Raw genomic sequence first — 18,616 nt, forward strand, 5'->3', positions numbered from 1 at the left:
TATTAATTACTATTTTAGGGTGAAGTAACGATTGGATACGAGAGTGGACAGATCTGTTCTGAAGTTACAGAAATATTAATTACTATTTTCAAATCCCAGGTGGGTTTTAATTCATAGTAAAGTTTTGAAGAAAATATTTTATAAATCCTCCTCTTGTGGAGATAAATTTTAAATTTATCTAAGTTCTTCAATTTTCCTTAAATTTCAAATTTATTCTTTCAATTTTGGTAATGGTCATGAAAGCGGTGTGAAGTGCGGGGGAAGGCATGCGGCCATAAGCCACAACCGTTTTTCCTTCCATGCTACATATTAGCTTTTTTGCCTTTCTGGCAGCCATGAGTCACAACCTTCCATGCCACAAGATTTTTGTTCTCCGGCAATTATTTCTTTATAAATGGCAAGGTGCAAGGAAAGTTAATTGCGGTCGTGTATACTCGTACAGTACATATTGAAACCAGTTCTCTCTTGGCGGAATTTGTAAACAAGAATAGACGCATCAGTATTCGTTTAGTATTCGAGGAGGTTAAAAGCATTTAATTTTGATAATTTTGAAAATTCACAATAGTTTTCTATGACCAGAATATTTCATAGATTATATTTGTGAATTGGATTCCATGTCAGGCTGTGACATCCGTCTTGTGTTTACTTTTCCGCCCAAAGACAGAACACTGCAGTACAAAAATGCCGTACACCTCTTGCATTAGTACCTTGATAAATGGTAAATTTGTTGTATTCAAATTGCGATTTTTAGCGATCCAGTGACGTCATTCTAAAGATGAATAAAAACATCTTAAAATTTAATACTTAACTTCATCGAAAGCCTAAAACATACTTCTGGAGTGAAAAATGATTTTCAGAAGGGTGGAAATGATTTTTCATGTAAATATTCACCGCCTCTGGCATTAATTTACTCTATCTCAGGAGAATGAGTTAAAAGGTTGGATGTTAGTAAACCAGGGAAGATGTATTCAAGTTCTAGTAGAGAACATTATTTTTTCAGCAATTTCCAGGTATTAGTTTAACAAGGTGGCCAAAATGTACGGATTGTACGGATTTTTTATTTTGTAACCCTAAAATTGTACGGAATGTACGGATTTCTTTTCAAATTGTACGGATTGTACTGATTTTTATCCCGGAAAAACACCGGTTTTTTTTAATTTTCACTCATTTCAGCAAGTTTTTCATGAAAATTTCAAAAAAAAATCTCGTCAAAATGAAGTTAGTTTTAACTTATTTTCTGCATTCTAAATAATATTAGATTGATTAACGTTTCAATTGACAATCAAAATTCATTCATAATTTTCGAGATCCCAGAAGTGTTCATTTGAGAATATGTTCCAGAAGTGTTCATTTGAGAATGTGTTTATCTATCTGTCTATCTGTCTAGCTATCTGTCTAGCTAACTGTCTAGCTAACTGTCTATCTATCTGTCTATCTATCTGTCTATCTATCTGCATGCCATTTTATCTATCTTTTTATTTATCTGTTTATAAATCCTATCTGTCTCTCTGTTTATCTAAATGTGTATGTGTCTATCTGTTTCTCTGTCTATCTATCTGTCTGTCTGTTTATTTATCTATCTATCTGTCTCTATCAGATCTGAGAACATCATCTCAGGTTTCTTCCGTTTATCTGTAAATCTTTTCATTTTTAGTTAAATATTAACTTTCTTTTAATTGAGTGTGCAACCCCTGTACCACGCTATTTTTAATTATATTAGATCCTAAATCTACACTTCTTTCTTTCTAATTATAACTTAATTGTTTGGTTGTTAAATGGCCTACACACTGATCTAAACAGTTTTAAAAATTAGAATCAACGCTCTCTAGTTCTCTGGTTCTCTGGTTCTCTAGTTCTCTGGTTCTCTGGTTCTCTGGTTTTCTGATTCTCAGGTTCTCTAGTTCTCTAGTTCTCTAGTTCTCTAGTTCTCTAGTTCTCTAGTTCTCTTTTATCTAGTTCATTAGTTCTCTAGTTCTCTCTTATTGATAACAGTANAAGAGGTGGTGGGGAATGGGAGGGTGTGAGACAGTGTTGAATAATATTTTCAAAAATGGTTTTATTTTTCTTAAATGTACGGATTGCAGGGATTTTTTTTCGAAAATTGTACTGATTTTACGGATTTTTTCGAAAATTGTACGGATTTTTTTAAAAATGTACGGATTTGTTCAAAAACATGTACGGATTGTACGGATTTTTTTTTCAAAAATTGTACTGATTGTACGGATTTTTTTTCGAAAATCGTACAGATTGTACGGATTTCCTCTGAAAATGTACGGATTTTTTCAAACAAGTTTTGGCCACCCTGTAACTTTAATAAGTTATTAGATTATTTTATTAGTTTTTATTAGGCCTTCACTTTTGATTTGAATTGAATTTATGTTAAAAAATATTTATATTTTGACATGGTCAAAGATTTATTTTTGTCATGGTATTTTTATTGAGCTAGAGACTTTTGGTGCCTGAAACCAGTAAAAAAGTATGTTTTATTTATGTATTTTGTAATAGAGATGAATAGACAGAATAGTAATATAGGGGATTGAGAAAATTAAAATTAAGAAGTTTTAATAACCAAATGGTTGAAGTGTTAGATTTTTCAAAGATAAGAATGAATTTTATTAATACACAGGTTGTCAAAAAAAAACACGCTTTTAGACTTTAAAACACTAATGGTTCAATTTTTAAAATTTTGAATATTTTGGACCGATTGATATTAATAAGAGGTATATAGTACACAAATTAAGTACAATTCAAAATTAACATTTTGGTTGAGCTCATGAATTTGACCGTATTATGGAATTTTATAAGTATCTTAAAAATGTTAATCTTCTAAACATATCTAGATAATGCCCAATTATTCTTGAAGAATGGCAAGACCTTAGATTAAATACAAAAAAGAAATTTCCTTGCTGATGAGCACTACAAAGAAAGGGCTACCATAACTTAATGCCCGGTCTTAGAGTTTGGGCGCCAATTTCACGATGCAAGCCATACTGCTTTTAAATCAATTATAATTTTTCAATATTCCTTCTTGTATTGTGTAGTTATAAAATACTAAAAAAATAAAATTTAATCAGAAGGATAATTTTTAACTTAACACAATAACAATATTAACTGCCCAAAATGTCAAATTTCAAACTGTTCTTACTACATATGTCTAATTGACAATAACCATGTCAATAAGACATTCAATGTCTAAACGAGCGGGTTTTTTCAGACACTCTGTATGAATTTATTATTTTGTCAGGGAACTTAAGCAGAAGGCCGATCCTCTAGCAGGATTCCGGCGTGAGCATGTAAACCCTATCGGACCCGTGACAAGAACTATTCAACATCTGAACCATCTTGCACAACTTTCATTAGAGACAGACGATTCAGAACTATCAGAGCTTGTACTCAGCACATACTCGACACTGCTCTCCAGGTATAAACGTGATCATGATGACAATGACGACGACGACAATAATGACAGCAATAACATTGATGACCATGAAGATCATGATGCCAATGATGACAATGATGACGATAATAACTGATGATTATAGGGTAGATAATTTGGATCTCTTAAAACCTCTCTTGCAGCTTATTCTTCCTAAGATCACGAATCTTCTAGGAGAAAACAGTCTGAAAAGGTAACTATAAGAGAGTTTTCGTAAAAAAACGTTTAGGGTTTTAAGATTAAACGAATTTAAATTGCTATAAATTAATATAATTCTCTATTCGCTATTTAATATTTCTATAGAATTGAAACATAGAATTAATCAATAATGAAATAGAATTTAATCAGTGCTTAGGATCATTCTGATGCGGATCCGGATCGGCCCTGGAAAAAATTGATATGTTCCCCCTTGGATCCGGATACGTGAATCCGCATATTTTTGCGGATCCGGATCCGGATTTAGGAAGCCAAAATGTTGCGTATCCAACAGATCTGGATTCTAAACCTAAGCACTAAGAATTAAAAATAAAATATTCATGGATTTTGTTGTCGTTGTCTTTGTTCAAATCCGCGAAAAACCAGAATTGATTTTAACTGTTCAGGTTGGATTCACTGGGTCTTCATGATGAGTATACTAAGATGTTAGATCTTCTTGGTGCGCTGCTTGAAAACAAGTTCAGCCATACTAAAGATACTGATCTATTAGGAATGTTCTGTTCTCTCATTTATTATCATTTATGAAATTATCAACGCAATTTTAATTAAAATATAAATGAAAATGAAATATACATGTTCTATGCATTACATTTTTAAGATTTTATTTATTTTGATATTTTTAAATCTAGCTTAACCTAGCTATAGATCTTTCTTTTGATGAAACGAAATTAAATATGATAAAATGGTTGAACGAAATAATTTAAAGGAGATATGGAGGAACTATTGATTCAATCTTTTCAGTCTTCAAGATCAAAAATAAAAAATAAAATTAGGAAAATATATTTACATACTATCCCTGAATAGAAATCCAAACCAAATAAGATAACTCTTGGAGAGCTCCTTCTTCATTATGATTATAAATAAAATTGTATTGAATTTGCAGATTTTTCTTATTATACATAAAAGGACTGTACTTAAAATAAGTGACCCTCCAATTAAGGAGAATCATGACAATCTATACTCGACATGTAAACCTTTATCTGATCATCATCATTAAGTTTTGACAATTTCTTACATTTTTTGGAAGAAAAATCCTTCAGTATTTGTTAAATAGAAGCCAGGAAATTAAGAAAAACATGGATATCTTGAGAAGGAATAGACGGGCACTTGAAATCATATGAAAACAGTCCCTTACACTTGACTGTTTGTCAGACGGGTGAAATAAAAAAATCCCTTTTGTCAAATTAAAACGTTATTTACCATTATGTTTAATATATCTGATCCTCCAGTGAGGTTTGGACGATAACGTTCTCAAGTTTGTCCTCGGAGGATCTACCAAAGAGTATCAAGGCTGCTCTCAAGAAGTTTTCTTCTCCAGGCGTCAAATCCCAGGTAAATTAACATACTCTATGGCCAAGATAACAGATGGGTCAGCACTCGGCAGGGAAAGAAGTTAACTCAGAGCTAAATCGAGATGGAATTGAGTCTGTGCCATAGACTTTGATTTTAAATCCCCATAGCTTTGTAACCCAATTCCGTAGACCTGTTATATGTAATTCTATTACCTATGTTAGATCAAATAATCTAAATTTGAAATATTAAAGGCCTTCACTATGCACAGATACAGAATATAGACTAATGTCAAGACCCGCCAAACAACGTGCTGGAATAATGTTAGAGCAAATTTGTTTGAATTTTGGAAAGGTTTTCAATAAATTTGTAATAAATGGAAAACAGAACGATACAATTATAACTCTTATTGTCTAGGTTTCCAGCGGTTCCAGCGAAATAAATACCTTCCCTAGCTCATCAGAGTTTGTGGATACAACTGAACCAGGGATAGAGGCAAATATACAGGTAGTAATACAAGAATATGGGATTGGTTTGGAAAGCCCTAACTCATAATATGCCACGCCCCGTGCCCCCCCCCCCTCCCCAAAAAAAACACGTTTTCCTTAAAAAATCTTTCTTCAGTTTTCTTTAAAGGAGAGAATATATTTTAAAAAATTGGGGATGGGAGAGAAATAAAAACTTGTAAATATAACAATCCCCCCTTCAATGTAGGTAGTTCATACAGGATATTTATTTTGCGTTTCAACCGACGAATTATACACATTTATTTGATTGATTATAATGTCTTGTGTTCAGGTTACTGGAAAGCCTGGAACCCCCTTGAAGAATTCCCTCCTGGTGTCCCGGAATTCCCCCTACAAGGGAACAGATCTCACAACTAAATCCCCAGTCAAACCTTCGATATTCTCCGCTAGGGAATCTGCAAGAAATTCTCCAGGAAAACATTAATGTCAGAAGATATATTCACGAGATATATATATGTTGAAGAACTCCCACCTCTTGCCCCTGTTTATTTATTTTAATATTGTCGTTTTTTCACCCTTCCCAAGAACTCCCGCGGTGGGACGTTAGACCCCCCTTCCCCTCCCTGACATCAGGTTTGGTTTAAGGCATGAAAGCCCCTTGGAGTACGGGGAAGGGTGTGTCTCGAAGTATTGAAGATGATGATTCCTGCAATTTTGTTCCTATAAAACCCAAAGCTAAGGTATGATCTAACCCTGATTTCAAATTCCGGATAAGTGTTAATTACATCATATTTTTCTTACTAGTACACTAAAATAAGCTCTAATATGATCATAAATGGAGTGTTATCATATTGTTAAGCAATGCTTGGGATCCATTTAATTTTGATGTGGATCCGGATCCTGGATCCGCACTGGAAAAAATTGGATCCGGATCCAGGTTATTTTTTTTAAACTTCATTTTTTTAAGCATAATTTAAGTTTATTATTTTGTTCGCTGATTTGTATGCTGAAACTTGATGAACAATTTAGAAATCAGGAAAATTTTCTGATCTCTCTTTTTTCAATAGTTCAGATTTGGGTTTTGACAATAAACATTTTTTTGGATACGCATATTTTTGCGGATCCGGATCCAGGACGCCAAAATCTTGTGGATTCAACGGATCCGAATCCTGAGCACTATTATTAAGTGACACTATAATTAAGAGAGGCATTTCCGATTCACAAGGGTACCCTGTAAATGTCTATTAATTATGAAGCAAGAAATGTGCATTGCGCAAGTCACTTCTGTAGAGAAACCACAGATGAAAATAAGCAGTTTTTAAAAACAAGATCATGTGTATCTAATACTTACTTGATCAGACAAATCTTTTAAGTGTAGAGTTGTGAATTGAGCATGCCACTCTTTTAATGATGGGTTACTAAAATTACGGTAACAGTCCCTTTCAGTGAGAACAAATTCACATTTTTCTTAATCCAATTTTTGGACTTCAACTCTCATCAATGATCAAACTAAAGCTATTTGCACATAAGATTGAAATCTTAAATATGTTTAATTGTAAATTCTGTTCTTAAAGAGGTATTAAGAGAAATGTTATGGATTTGTGTTATATAATGTAATAAATTTGCTTTTCTCCTTCTTGTGCGTCAAATTAAAACTAAAGGAGCTATGAGGTCATAAAGCCTTACCGGTGATTTTGCTATGTTACCTTCGCCTTCTGTCTAATTTGTAGTGAACTATGAGGCTAACATTTTTTTGTTGCGATAGCTTTCATAGACGGAGTTCAATATTTATTAAGTAACCTTTTAAGCTGAAGGATTTAAGTTTAAATCCGGGGATATATATTCATACAGTTAGCAACCTACAACAGTAAAGCAATCAAGGGTTGTCTGACGTCTTAAGTTAGACTGCTCAGGGGAAGGTATTACACTGAGCGTGTTATGCGCGGATTAAGAATAAAATTTTTGTTAATTCTCCTTTTTAACTTATTCACTGTTCAGGCGGGAAGACGTAAGTTAACCGAGCACCAGAAGGAAGTTTTAACAGCTCGACATGATGATATTCCAGCTCTATACAGTGAACTATCCAGGTACAATTTTTTTCAGGGGCAAATATCTTTAAAAAGTTCAATTAATTTGGCATTTTTTCATTTTTTTTTCATTTCTGATATAATCAGAATATGTTTTTTCCTAATCATCAATAAAAACCTTTTAAAAAAATCTATATTCCTAGCATGACTCGTGGCGAAATTAAAAATCGTTGAGAAATTTTAAGGAGTCTTCTGTTTTATTATAAAACACTTACTATTTTATGTCTTTTCTACTTAAATAAATTGATATAAACAAGTTATGATTATAAGATTTAAGTAAATAAATCTCAGTTTTTTTCAGGGGTATACTTTTTCTTTGCTGTAGAAATATTAAGGTTTTTTATCTTTGGAAAATAATTTTTTTTTCTTGAATATGGTAATTTAACTTGTAGTCTAAGATTAGTTTTTGTATTTTTTTTGTTAAATAAACTTATGATGAACATTCCTCTAAATTTATGTCAGTCAAATCAACTACATTGTTGAATAATTCCACGTTTCAATCATTTATTGTTTCTAGGGATGATTCTTTTATCCAGCTACCAAGTCAGTTCCTCTCACAACCTTCTTTTGATGATAGTGTAAGCTGTACTAGTGACGGAGTCACAAGATTTCTTGCTAAAAAATCGGCAGAGATGGAAAAAAGTGAAAATATTGTCGCTGACAACGCATATACTAATAATGATGCAAAAATTGTTGAAAATGATGCCTTACTTAACGATGATGTAAAATCCACAACCGATATTGATGCAAATACCGAAAAAGCTGAAACCGACGAATATGCAAAATCCGCAAAAGCAGACAAAGATACAAAATACGCAATATCAGAAGTAAGCCCAGTGGAAGAAAAAACGGAGATGAGTCCCAGTCAGTCTCTTCTGTCCGACGCTAAAGCTAGTCTGAAGTCTAGAAAGAATAAAAGATTTGAACCCGAAGTAGGAAAAGGAAAACGGAAGCGAACAAGTCTTCCGGAAACATCCCCCATTAACCCCGCTAGGTAGGTTATTTAATCCTCTAGTTACTACCAGAAATTGGGTGGGGGGGGGGGGCAATGATATATTTTTCTAAAGTTAAAATAGCCAAAAATCGTTTGCAAGATGTGAAAAAAAATGGAGATAAAATTTAAGAAATGAAATTTTATTTTAATTTTACTCACTTTTTTCTAAAATATTTGTTTTCGCCCACTTCATATTCTTCTGTAGGAAGAAAACAAGAAGAGAACTGCAACGAGAAATATTTGGTGACTCGCAAAGCAGCCAAAGTGAAACCGATGAGAAAGAGGAAAAGATCAAGGAGACAGAGGAAGCTAAATCTGAATCTAGTTCCGTAGAAGTTATTACTCCCGTGCATAAGGTTTGTGATGCTAAAAGGGGTTTAAAAAAGATAACTCAAAAAACTTCGTGTCGATTAATAATTCAATTTATTTAACAGATAAAACTTGATTTAAAAATGGTCTTCGTTTAAAAACATTCGTCTTTTGTTAAATGAATTTTTGCAATAATTACGTATCTAGTCCCTTTGAAGAGATTGTAAGCTTAACTTCAACTGCCCTTCCATTTTGTTGAGTAGATGCATATCAGATTTACAGGTGTACGACAACAATGAGGTAGATATTCTCATTTATTTAGCTGAAGATTGAGTGCCAGTGTCCTGCATGAAACAGACTTTTGAGTGGGACGGACTCGAACCCTTAAGTTTTAACCATTTTACCACAATGTTGAACATTAAAAGCAAGTGTAAAACATTAAAGATTATTAGTTGATATATATTGAATACGCATTTAGCTATTAATTTATGTTGATGGGGGTAAAGGCAAAAAAAAGTTTTTTCTCTTGAATGTCGTCTTTCTTTCATACAATTAATATTTAATCGAGACATAGAAATTTTTAATGTGTTTTCAAAATCAAAGTACAGAAATATATATTGGAAAATTTCGTAACATTGCTTTTTATTCTAACAGTGTTGAAATTGTTAAAACCTTCGGGGAAGTCCGCCCCATGCTAGAGTTCGCTGCATGACACCGGGAGACTCGAGGTCACAGTGAACACTGTACATTCCTTGCTAGTGTACACTCGCGCGGTTTCTTGAGACTTGATTTACCACTATGTAAATAAAAATGTCGACTTTATCTTTCAAAAAGGTTTAAAGGATATCCTTGTAATTCGGACATGCACCTCTTTAAAAGGAACCGTAGGTCTCTGAATTTACGCTTACACCTTAGCTGTTAAAAGAAATTTAAGATTAGGATAAGATGAGATTTTTCCTCGATATTAAAAATAAAGGCGTCATATTAAAATGCTGTGAATAATCCTTTTTGTTTGATATTTAAAGGCGAGATATGTATTTTGTTTATAATGAATGAAATTATTTGGTATATTCTCAAATCTCAACTAACTAATATGTTTTGTTTCATGCATGACTTTAATTTTTGATGCATCAAGCCATTCATTGTTCAATATCATTTATTCATCTCTAAGCTCTGTGAACCGGTATTCATTAAAATTTTAACAATTTAACGAACTAATTTTTCCAGGATATTCCCTCGACTATCGACATCTCCTCTGCTGAAAGCTGTGCTGAAGCAACCGCTGGTAAGTCTTCTACCGATTCTGCTTCAGTGATTGAGATATCATCATCAACTGCTTCCAGTTCAACTTCAGTAACCGAAGTTCAGACTATAGATAAGGATAAAACCATCGAAAAGCTAACTCCTGAGGAAAAGAATGCAGATGAGATTCTGGAGAAAGTAGAAGATAATGTGAAGAAACCTGATAATCCTGAGGACAGTCAAGAGGAAGATGAACTGATTGGAAGTTCACAAGAAAGCTTTATTGAAGATAATCGGTAAGATTTTAGTTGTACAGATATAAATAGTTATCGTTTGTTGATTGGTTGGATGGTTGTATGCCCAATCATAGCCAATAAACTCCTAGACCTATATTCTCAAATTTTAATTGAGTCATTCGATTGAATCTCGTGAATGTTCTGAGTTGGTTGTATTGGTGTTTTTGAGAAGAAAACCGGAATCCCATGCTAGAGGAACATAGACACCACCGTAATCATGGATTTCCCCTTTTTGGGCTCGAACAAACAAAGCTTTTATTGGTATCTTTAGACCAGGCAATTTAAATGGATTGAGAAATATCATCTCTTTAGGAAAATTTATATTCCAGGACACCTAGCCGAAGATCTCGACGCAGTGGTATCAAGAAAACAACTATTTCCGTAGTTCCTGCAGAACCTGCTGATACTGAAGAGAAGGTAGAAGGAGGCCGGGGNTGAGGGTTACAATTGAATAACTTTGGGTAGTCTCACTTGGGATCATGATTTCAGTCTTTATTTAGCATTTGTCAGTATTGCCTTATATTCATGAACTTTGATGTATACCTAAGTCCTAACAGTTACCATTAGCATTATCTTAGTTGCACCAAAAAACCTTTAGTACTATTTGAAGAAAAGTTACAGACGAAAGGAAAATTAGTTTTTTGAAAAATGAATTAAGGAAAACAAAAAATTAAATCTCAGATGAAAAAAACTTCTATAAATATTGTTTGTAGATTTCTGAGGTGGATAATAAGAGGAACAAGTTTGGTGAGACCCAGCTACATCAAGCTTCTAAACGTGGAGATGTTCCCAGGGTTAAGGTTCTTCTCAGTCAAGGAGCTAATCCTGATGTCAAGGATAATGCAGGTAGGAGGATAAGGATAATGGAGAAAGGAGGTCAATACGTAAAGCATAATATGCACCTAGAGGGTAAGTTATATCTACTGGCAAATAATAATGCTGGTAGGAGTTCAATTCTTTCCATAGGTGAAGGATCGGAGTATATACTGTTATTTCCACTGGCCAATGATAAGGCTTGTAGGAGGTTAATCCATTCCATAGGTCAAGAACAATATTTCGAGGAGGATTATTTTTTCCATTGACCAATGATAATGCTGGAAGGAGTTCAATTCGATCCATATGTCAATATTTATGCATTAGATTAATGTAGCCCATGTGTCCAGGATAATAGATCAATGATAATGCAATGCAGGTAGGATGTCAAGCCTATATATAGGTCAAGGACTTCTCAAGTAGGAGGTCATGCCAATTATATCCTAAGGTTAGATATAATTAAGGTAGGAACTCACTCCAGTATTCCAATGGTCCTGGAAAATGCTCCTCCAACATGCTGAAACTACTAGGGAAATTATATCCTAAGGTTAGATATAGTTCAGGTAGGAACTCACTCCAGTATTCCAATGGTCCTGGTAAATACTCCTCCAACATGCTGAAACTACTAGGGAAATTATATCCTAAGGTTAGATATAGTTCAGGTAAGAACTCACTCCAGTATTCCACTCCTCAAACATGCTGAAACTACTAGGGAAATTATATTCTAAGGTTAGATATAGTTCAGGTAGGAACTCACTCCAGTATTCCAATGGTCCTGGAAAATGCTCCTCCAACATGCTGAAACTGCTGGGGAAATTATATTCCAAGGTTATATATAGTTCAGGTAGGAACTCACTCCAATATTCCAATGATCCTGGATTATGCTGAAATTGCTGGGAAAATTAGGAATAGAAAGTTCTGACATGAGGGTTACAATTGAATAACTTTCAATGTAAAATTTTTAGGTTGGTATCCGCTTCATGAGCTATCAATCTCTAAGAAGAAAGATGCTGTGAAGATTATGAAACTTCTGATAGATGCTGGGTAAGCATTTGAATCTATTTCTGTATAAATGTATATTGTATATCTTGTAGTTTTTAGTTCTTTTTTTCTGATTTTTTTGTAATTCTTTTTCTAGATAGTTTGTCTTTATTTTTATCTTTGTGTACTTATTCATTAATTTTTGTGCGCTTACAGTATAAGGCTTTTACCAGGATTTTTTTTGTTTTCATACTTTTCTTTTTAATGCAACTTTCTATGACGTAAAATAGATTCAAAGCTTTTTTGGGCAGAGGTGGGGAGTAAACAACGTGATTTAACTTACAAGCTGTTTTCTTAATAATTGAAAGGAATTTTTTTATTCTTAGCCATCTATTAAGGTGTAGAGTAGACTGCACCAAAGATGGATTAACTCCCCTCCACGAAGCAATATCTATTGGAAACACCAAGCAGGCTTTAGCTCTTCTGCAGGCTGGTGCTAAAACAGGTAGTTTGCACGCAAACAAAAACATGAAAACAGCCAATGATATGATTAAGTTATGTAATTGGGGGAAACATTAAAAAGTACCAAATCAAATGAAAAAAGTAGAAAAATAGAAATTTTTAAAAGTTTTTATGAAGATTTTAACAGGTGTAACTTGAGTTAAAAAAGTGCAGTATTGTAAAATGGAATAGTATGATTTATTTTGAACTAGTAATGTCCAACTACATTATAATTGATGACATAATGAGCTACCATATCGGTTCATATCGGTTTAATCGGTTCAGTTTATTGAATACAGACAGAAAGATAAACTAGCGAAGTGTATAAAGATTACTGTAACTATTATAGAAATCAATACTTGTTTTGAATTTTAATCAAATAACCGAGAGAATTAAAAATAAATTTGAACTTAATGTTTCCATTAAGAAATATTATGATAATTATGATAATTATTATAATTATAATATTCATATTATGATATGATATTATTATTATTATTATCATTATTATTATTGTTGTTATTGTTATTGTTATTGTTATTGTTATTGTTATTGTTATTGTTATTGTTATTGTTATTGTTATTGTTATTGTTATTGTTATTGTTATTGTTATTTTAACTGTAGGGACCTAGAAAGATGAAGAAAAAAAATCTATGACCAGATAAATATTAACTAACTATATAAACAATTATAAAATCTTGTGTTAGATATGAAAACTCTGCATGGGTTGAGTTGTATTCAGCTTGCAGCTGGAAATAAGGAGATACTGGATATACTTGAAGATTACATTACACCAGAGCAGGTATTTCCCTTAAATGGAATATAGAAGTAATTTTATTTATAAAGCGGTATCTCTGTATACCACAGCAGTACCTGTTTAAGGGACTGTTAAACTAGTTTCAATTGACCTTTATGCGAAGATGACAATGACTGATTTAGGACGGTACCTTTAAAAGCGTTGTCTGATCAAGTATGAATTACTTATCAATGTTTTTGTTTCTTAAAGGGAGTGTTCACGAAAAATGAAAGGGGGTATAGGCTTAATGCGATAAAAAAGCGCTTTTGATCGCTACTAATCTTACTTCTATCTGTTACGTCTATAAGGAGAAAATTGTTAAAAACGACTCATCCCGAAGAACGCAGCGTCCATACAAATTCGGAAAGATGCAACATTCAACTAGGATCGTAAACAAATCAATTAAATTCCAAACAAATCATTTAGATAATACAAACAGTAGTCATCGATTATTTTTCGACGCATTCGTATTTAGTTAATATTTCTTAATATTTTTGATTTTTTTAAAATGATTTTCTCTGGTACTGGATTTGAACATTCCTGGAAAATATGAAAATGTCGTCTGCATTATCAAAAATCTTCGAAACAGGAATAAATGTTTTCAAAGTAACTCTCAGATCATGAAAAATACAAAATAATATGAAAGAACAACTATTTGCGAATGCGTCGAAAAATAATCGATGACTAATGTCAGTAATATCTGAATGATTTCTTTGGAATTAAATTGATTTGTTTACGATCAGAGTTGAATGTTCTTACTGAATTTGTATGGACACTACCTTCTTCGGTAGTAGTCGGTTTTAACAATGTTTTCCTTATAGACGCAACAGATAGAAGTAAGATTTGTGGCGATCAAAAGCGCTTTTTTATCGCATTAAGCCTATACCCCCTTTCACTTTTCGCGAACACTTACTTTAAAACCGTTTATTTGTAAACACTTACCGAGTCAAAATAACGACGGTATCTCACCAATACTCATTTTTTGATCAGATTAAGAAGTGTACCATTTTAAATCGGGCGTTGCCATCTTTGCATGGAGGCTTACTTAAAATTAAGTTTACAGTCCCTTAAATATTTTATTGAAGGATTCATGCAAAAGATAATTTCGTTTTTTTTGATTTGCAAACACTACTTCCAATCTTCTTTAATCTTTATTTCCCCTGCGGGTCACTTTACTAGAGAATCCCTATTGAAAACGATCAAGTGTTAAATAGAAGATAAATGTAAATAGTTTAAGAACCTAGTGGGGAAATATTACATGTAAAAGGGGTCATCGGTTTTAAAGAAAACTTTCCAATCTTTAAAATTAATTTGTTATTTTTTTAAAACAAATTTCCAATTTGTATCCTTTCACTTAATGGATAATTTTGGGACTTGGTTAAAGTAATTGACTTGTTTAGAAGTTAAAAGCAGCTCAAGATATACAAACTACTTCACCCGAGGCTGCTACGGATAACGCTGAAGAGCAGCTTGATATAGCTGAGGAGATATCTTTCAAGACAGAGGAAAAGAACGTCGAGGAGGAGCCTACTAGTATTCCTGATAGTCAGGTTCACCCATCTTTATTCTTCTTAACCTTACATTAGTATTATTTGTATTGTTACTTTGTCAAAATCATGGAAGGCACAACCATGGAAACTCTAAACCTGCGTGTACTACAGTTCCAATAAAACAAACTTAAGTGAAAGCTGCATTTGAATCAAAAAATGATGTGCAATTATCTGAATATTCGATCCATAATCTTAAAATCCATTTTTACTTCTTTGTAAATAGGGGGGGGGGGGGGGGTAGGTTCAAAATTAGAGTTTAAATCACTATCGATTTGTTCCCACTCCCCCCGCCTCATGTACACCAGACCGTCCCATCCAGTGAATGAAATACGAAAAAATTAAATGAACAGATGAAAGGTTTATTCTTCAGGAAGTAAATGATCCAGCAGCTGGTAGTCTAATTGCAGATATGGATGTTGACCTACAATCACAATCTGAACACTCGGTTAGTTATTCTACTTGTAGTTCGGGACTTTTTATTAAAAATAACTAGAAAAATATGTGATGGTTTTCTTTTCATTCAGAGCGTTAAAAATTCGAGCATGACATCTTTTCAATTATGATCAGAAAAGACCTGATAAGAATGACGATTAGCTAAATATGTGCACGAAAGCGGATTTTAGGCTGCTTGAAAACACACAGCATACAGTTGTTTACAAGTCTCACTTTTTAATATTACTTAAGTTATATTTTTTTAAATGATGTTTTTAAGTTAAGGAAATAGCCTAACTGAAGTGTGTAGGTAGATTGTCTAAGTGTTTTTATGCATTATGTAGAAACAGTATACTTTTATCATTCATATTCGCTTAATCAACCTTAATACCGTGCTCCAAAATATTTTAATAGTTTATCTTTCACATTTTTTTTATTTCTTGAAAAATTTACAATTAATTAAGCTCAGAACCCATTTGTTAATTGCAAATAGATATATTGTTATATAAAACATATCTAACAAGCGCTTAAAGGGACTGTAAGCGTAACCTCCCCCCCCCCCCCCCCCCCAATACAAAGATTGCAATGCCCTATTTACAACTTTACTCTTAAAATCTTTGTCTGATCAAGTATAAATTAGATATCAATGTTTTTGTTTCTTGAAGCTGTTTATTTTCATTTGCGGTTTCTCTGCTTTAGTGGCTTGGACCTTTCTTGCTTAGAAGAAGCAATAAACAAGTTTCAAGTCGGAAACGATGGTATCTTTACATTTTTGATCAGATTAAGGTTTTCCATCAGGCTTTGCCATCTCTTCATGATGGGTCGCTTAACATTACGCTTACAGTCCCTTTAATGACCAATTCTCATAGACTTTTAGTCTTAGTAATCTATAAAGGAGAGGCAAAATTTCATCTTATAGAAGCCATGATTGTTTGTTGTAGGAGTACCGTTGTACAGAGGAGGGCTGTACAGTAGTGTACATGGATAGATACCAACTCTCATATCATCTTAAAAACAAACATTCTCATCTCATAAAACCAGATTGGATGGACACCTCGCAGGTTAGCCTCTTGGCAAGGAAGGTACAATAGGAATGGCCTATATCAAGTGTACTTAAAGTTTACAATAAGATCAGTAATCGTATCTTCAATATAGTCAAGTTATTCGATTATGTTCGTGTATCAGAGTATATATAAATAAAAAGTATTTTACATATTACTATTATCCCTTTTAGAATTGTGTTTTTTTATATTTATTTAACGAGCTTTACTTATGATCACTTGTAAACCGGTGCCCCTTCTTTTTAACGACATGGTTGGGTTTTAGTTTTCTAGGGTTTCCCCCTTCAGCCGTACGCAGATATAATGCATCGGAATTAGAGGTTTCCTGTGAATTATTATTTTCCTTAGAATTGGTCTACAAATGTTGTCTGATTATCTAACCATGTCTTAATCATTATTTCTCGGGAAGAAACGTTTATAATAGTTTTGACATTTCCTTATTTATTAAGGACACTGAGGACAGCACAGAATATATCAAGGACAAGGGGATTGAACACCATCCCACAGGGCCTGAGAGTATCAAAGAGAAAATTGAAAGCCGGAAAGATCTTGAAAACGTTGCTCCTGGATTGAAAGATAGTGCTGAGGCAGCAGAGCGTGCTGAGACGGATTTCGGGGCTGATGAAGATACTCTGTTAGACAAAATCAAGGATCTCAACAGTTCTACAGATAGTGATATGTCAGGAATAACTCCTCATGAAACCATAACTAAAAATGTGTCTGGAGAAGTAGCAAATGGATCTAAAGATGTGCCTGGAGAAATAGCAGCTGGATCTAAAGATGTGTCCGGAGCATCAGTGTCTGTTTCCAAGGTTCCACCTGGAGAAACTGGTGCTGGAACCTCTCCTGAAAGTAACAAGGAGAACCAGAACCTGAACCCGAATCCTGTGAGTGAACCTGAACCTGAAGTAGAGATTAAGAAGCGATCTATAAATACTCTCCAGGTAAGACCTAACATTCTTGATATAGGATATTTACTTTAAGACCTTAAGAGTATGGGTTGGTTGGGTTTGGTGTATAATTTAAAAAATAATAGAAGAGTAAATTCATTCATTATTGTAAAAAAAATACGGTGAAAAATTTGTGTTTTTATTATTAAAATCATTTTATCGTATTTTAAAGCAATTGTTTGTTAAAATCATGAAATTTGATTTTATCAGATTTTTATTTGACCAAATATTTGATATTTGATATTTTGATAAGCTTCAAGCAAATATTTTAGATTTTCTTTTATTTAAAACGTAATTTGTCCAACCAAATTATCAACAAACAATTCATAGGAGAAAAATGAGAAGAAAAATCTTGGCGCAGGAAAATCAAGGGGGGCAATGCTTCTCAATCTATCCAGGTATACACCTTCTCTCACTCACTTTTCGTGTTTTTTTTTTTATTGCGGATTATTTCAGATTGAACCCCCCAAAAAAATTAAAATTTTAATGATCCAAAAACGATAGTTATATCATGTTTATTTTTAGATAGTTTTGGGATGTTTTTGGTTCGTTTTTTTCATGTATCTTCTTCCAGGGTCCAACGTTCACATAACTTAAGAAAAGCCAATGTTTAAATTTAAAAATTTGTTTCTGTTTCAATTTGCCAAATTTTGATCCTGAAAGAAAATCTAGTAAAAATACGACCCAAAAACAAACCAACTAAAAGCAAAACTAGTTGAAGGCAAAATTACGTTGGCCCTTCATACGAAGAGTGGTTTTCCAATTCCCCTTCATGATTAACAATAGGGAGGAGTCATTTTCTTTATTTCTTTATTTTTTCACTAGTTCTTATTCTTTCCTCTAATCTTTTATCATATTATTTTTATTTTTACACATTACATGTTTTCAGTCCTTTTTTTCTAATTGTTTTCAATTAAAAATCACTTAACTAAAAACGAATTTAAGGCGGAAGGCAATGGAAAACAGACCTGCTACTATGGCAGTTTCTCCATCTATGGCCTCCCCAAAATTTTCCGCCACTCCTTGGGCTAAATATTCTCCCTCGCCCAGTCACGCCTCTCCCTCAGCTGGTATCCTTAAGAGGAAATGTGACACACCCTCTTCAACTGAGGTAGGAAGAATAATTTTTTTTAATCTTTTTTTGTTTTGTGTGTGATGGTCCGGCATGGTCTTGTTGTTTTGCCAATTAGATTAT

At 33.2% G+C, this 18,616-nt stretch overlaps 1 protein-coding gene across 1 annotated transcript; it reads left to right on the forward strand.

The window, feature by feature from the left end:
• Positions 1-18: 18 nt before the first annotated feature.
• On the forward strand, positions 19-18,592 carry LOC111708487 (telomere-associated protein RIF1; the record flags this gene model as incomplete). Its single annotated transcript, XM_023481882.1, is given in 25 exon segments — positions 19-99; positions 922-1,010; positions 3,245-3,421; positions 3,543-3,629; positions 4,039-4,142; positions 4,359-4,425; positions 4,882-4,984; positions 5,360-5,449; positions 5,741-5,882; positions 6,055-6,149; positions 7,408-7,496; positions 8,014-8,490; positions 8,696-8,846; positions 10,027-10,337; positions 10,667-10,754; positions 11,051-11,183; positions 12,116-12,194; positions 12,530-12,636; positions 13,340-13,434; positions 14,829-14,978; positions 15,349-15,423; positions 16,352-16,471; positions 16,921-17,415; positions 17,752-17,819; positions 18,367-18,592. Coding segments are annotated over 24 exon segments (3,582 nt in total). The 3' UTR covers positions 18,578-18,592.
• Positions 18,593-18,616: the final 24 nt, after the last annotated feature.

This window comes from Eurytemora carolleeae, unplaced genomic scaffold (assembly GCF_000591075.1).
Source record: "Eurytemora carolleeae unplaced genomic scaffold, Eaff_2.0 scaffold706, whole genome shotgun sequence".
Lineage (NCBI taxonomy): Eukaryota > Metazoa > Arthropoda > Copepoda > Calanoida > Temoridae > Eurytemora > Eurytemora carolleeae.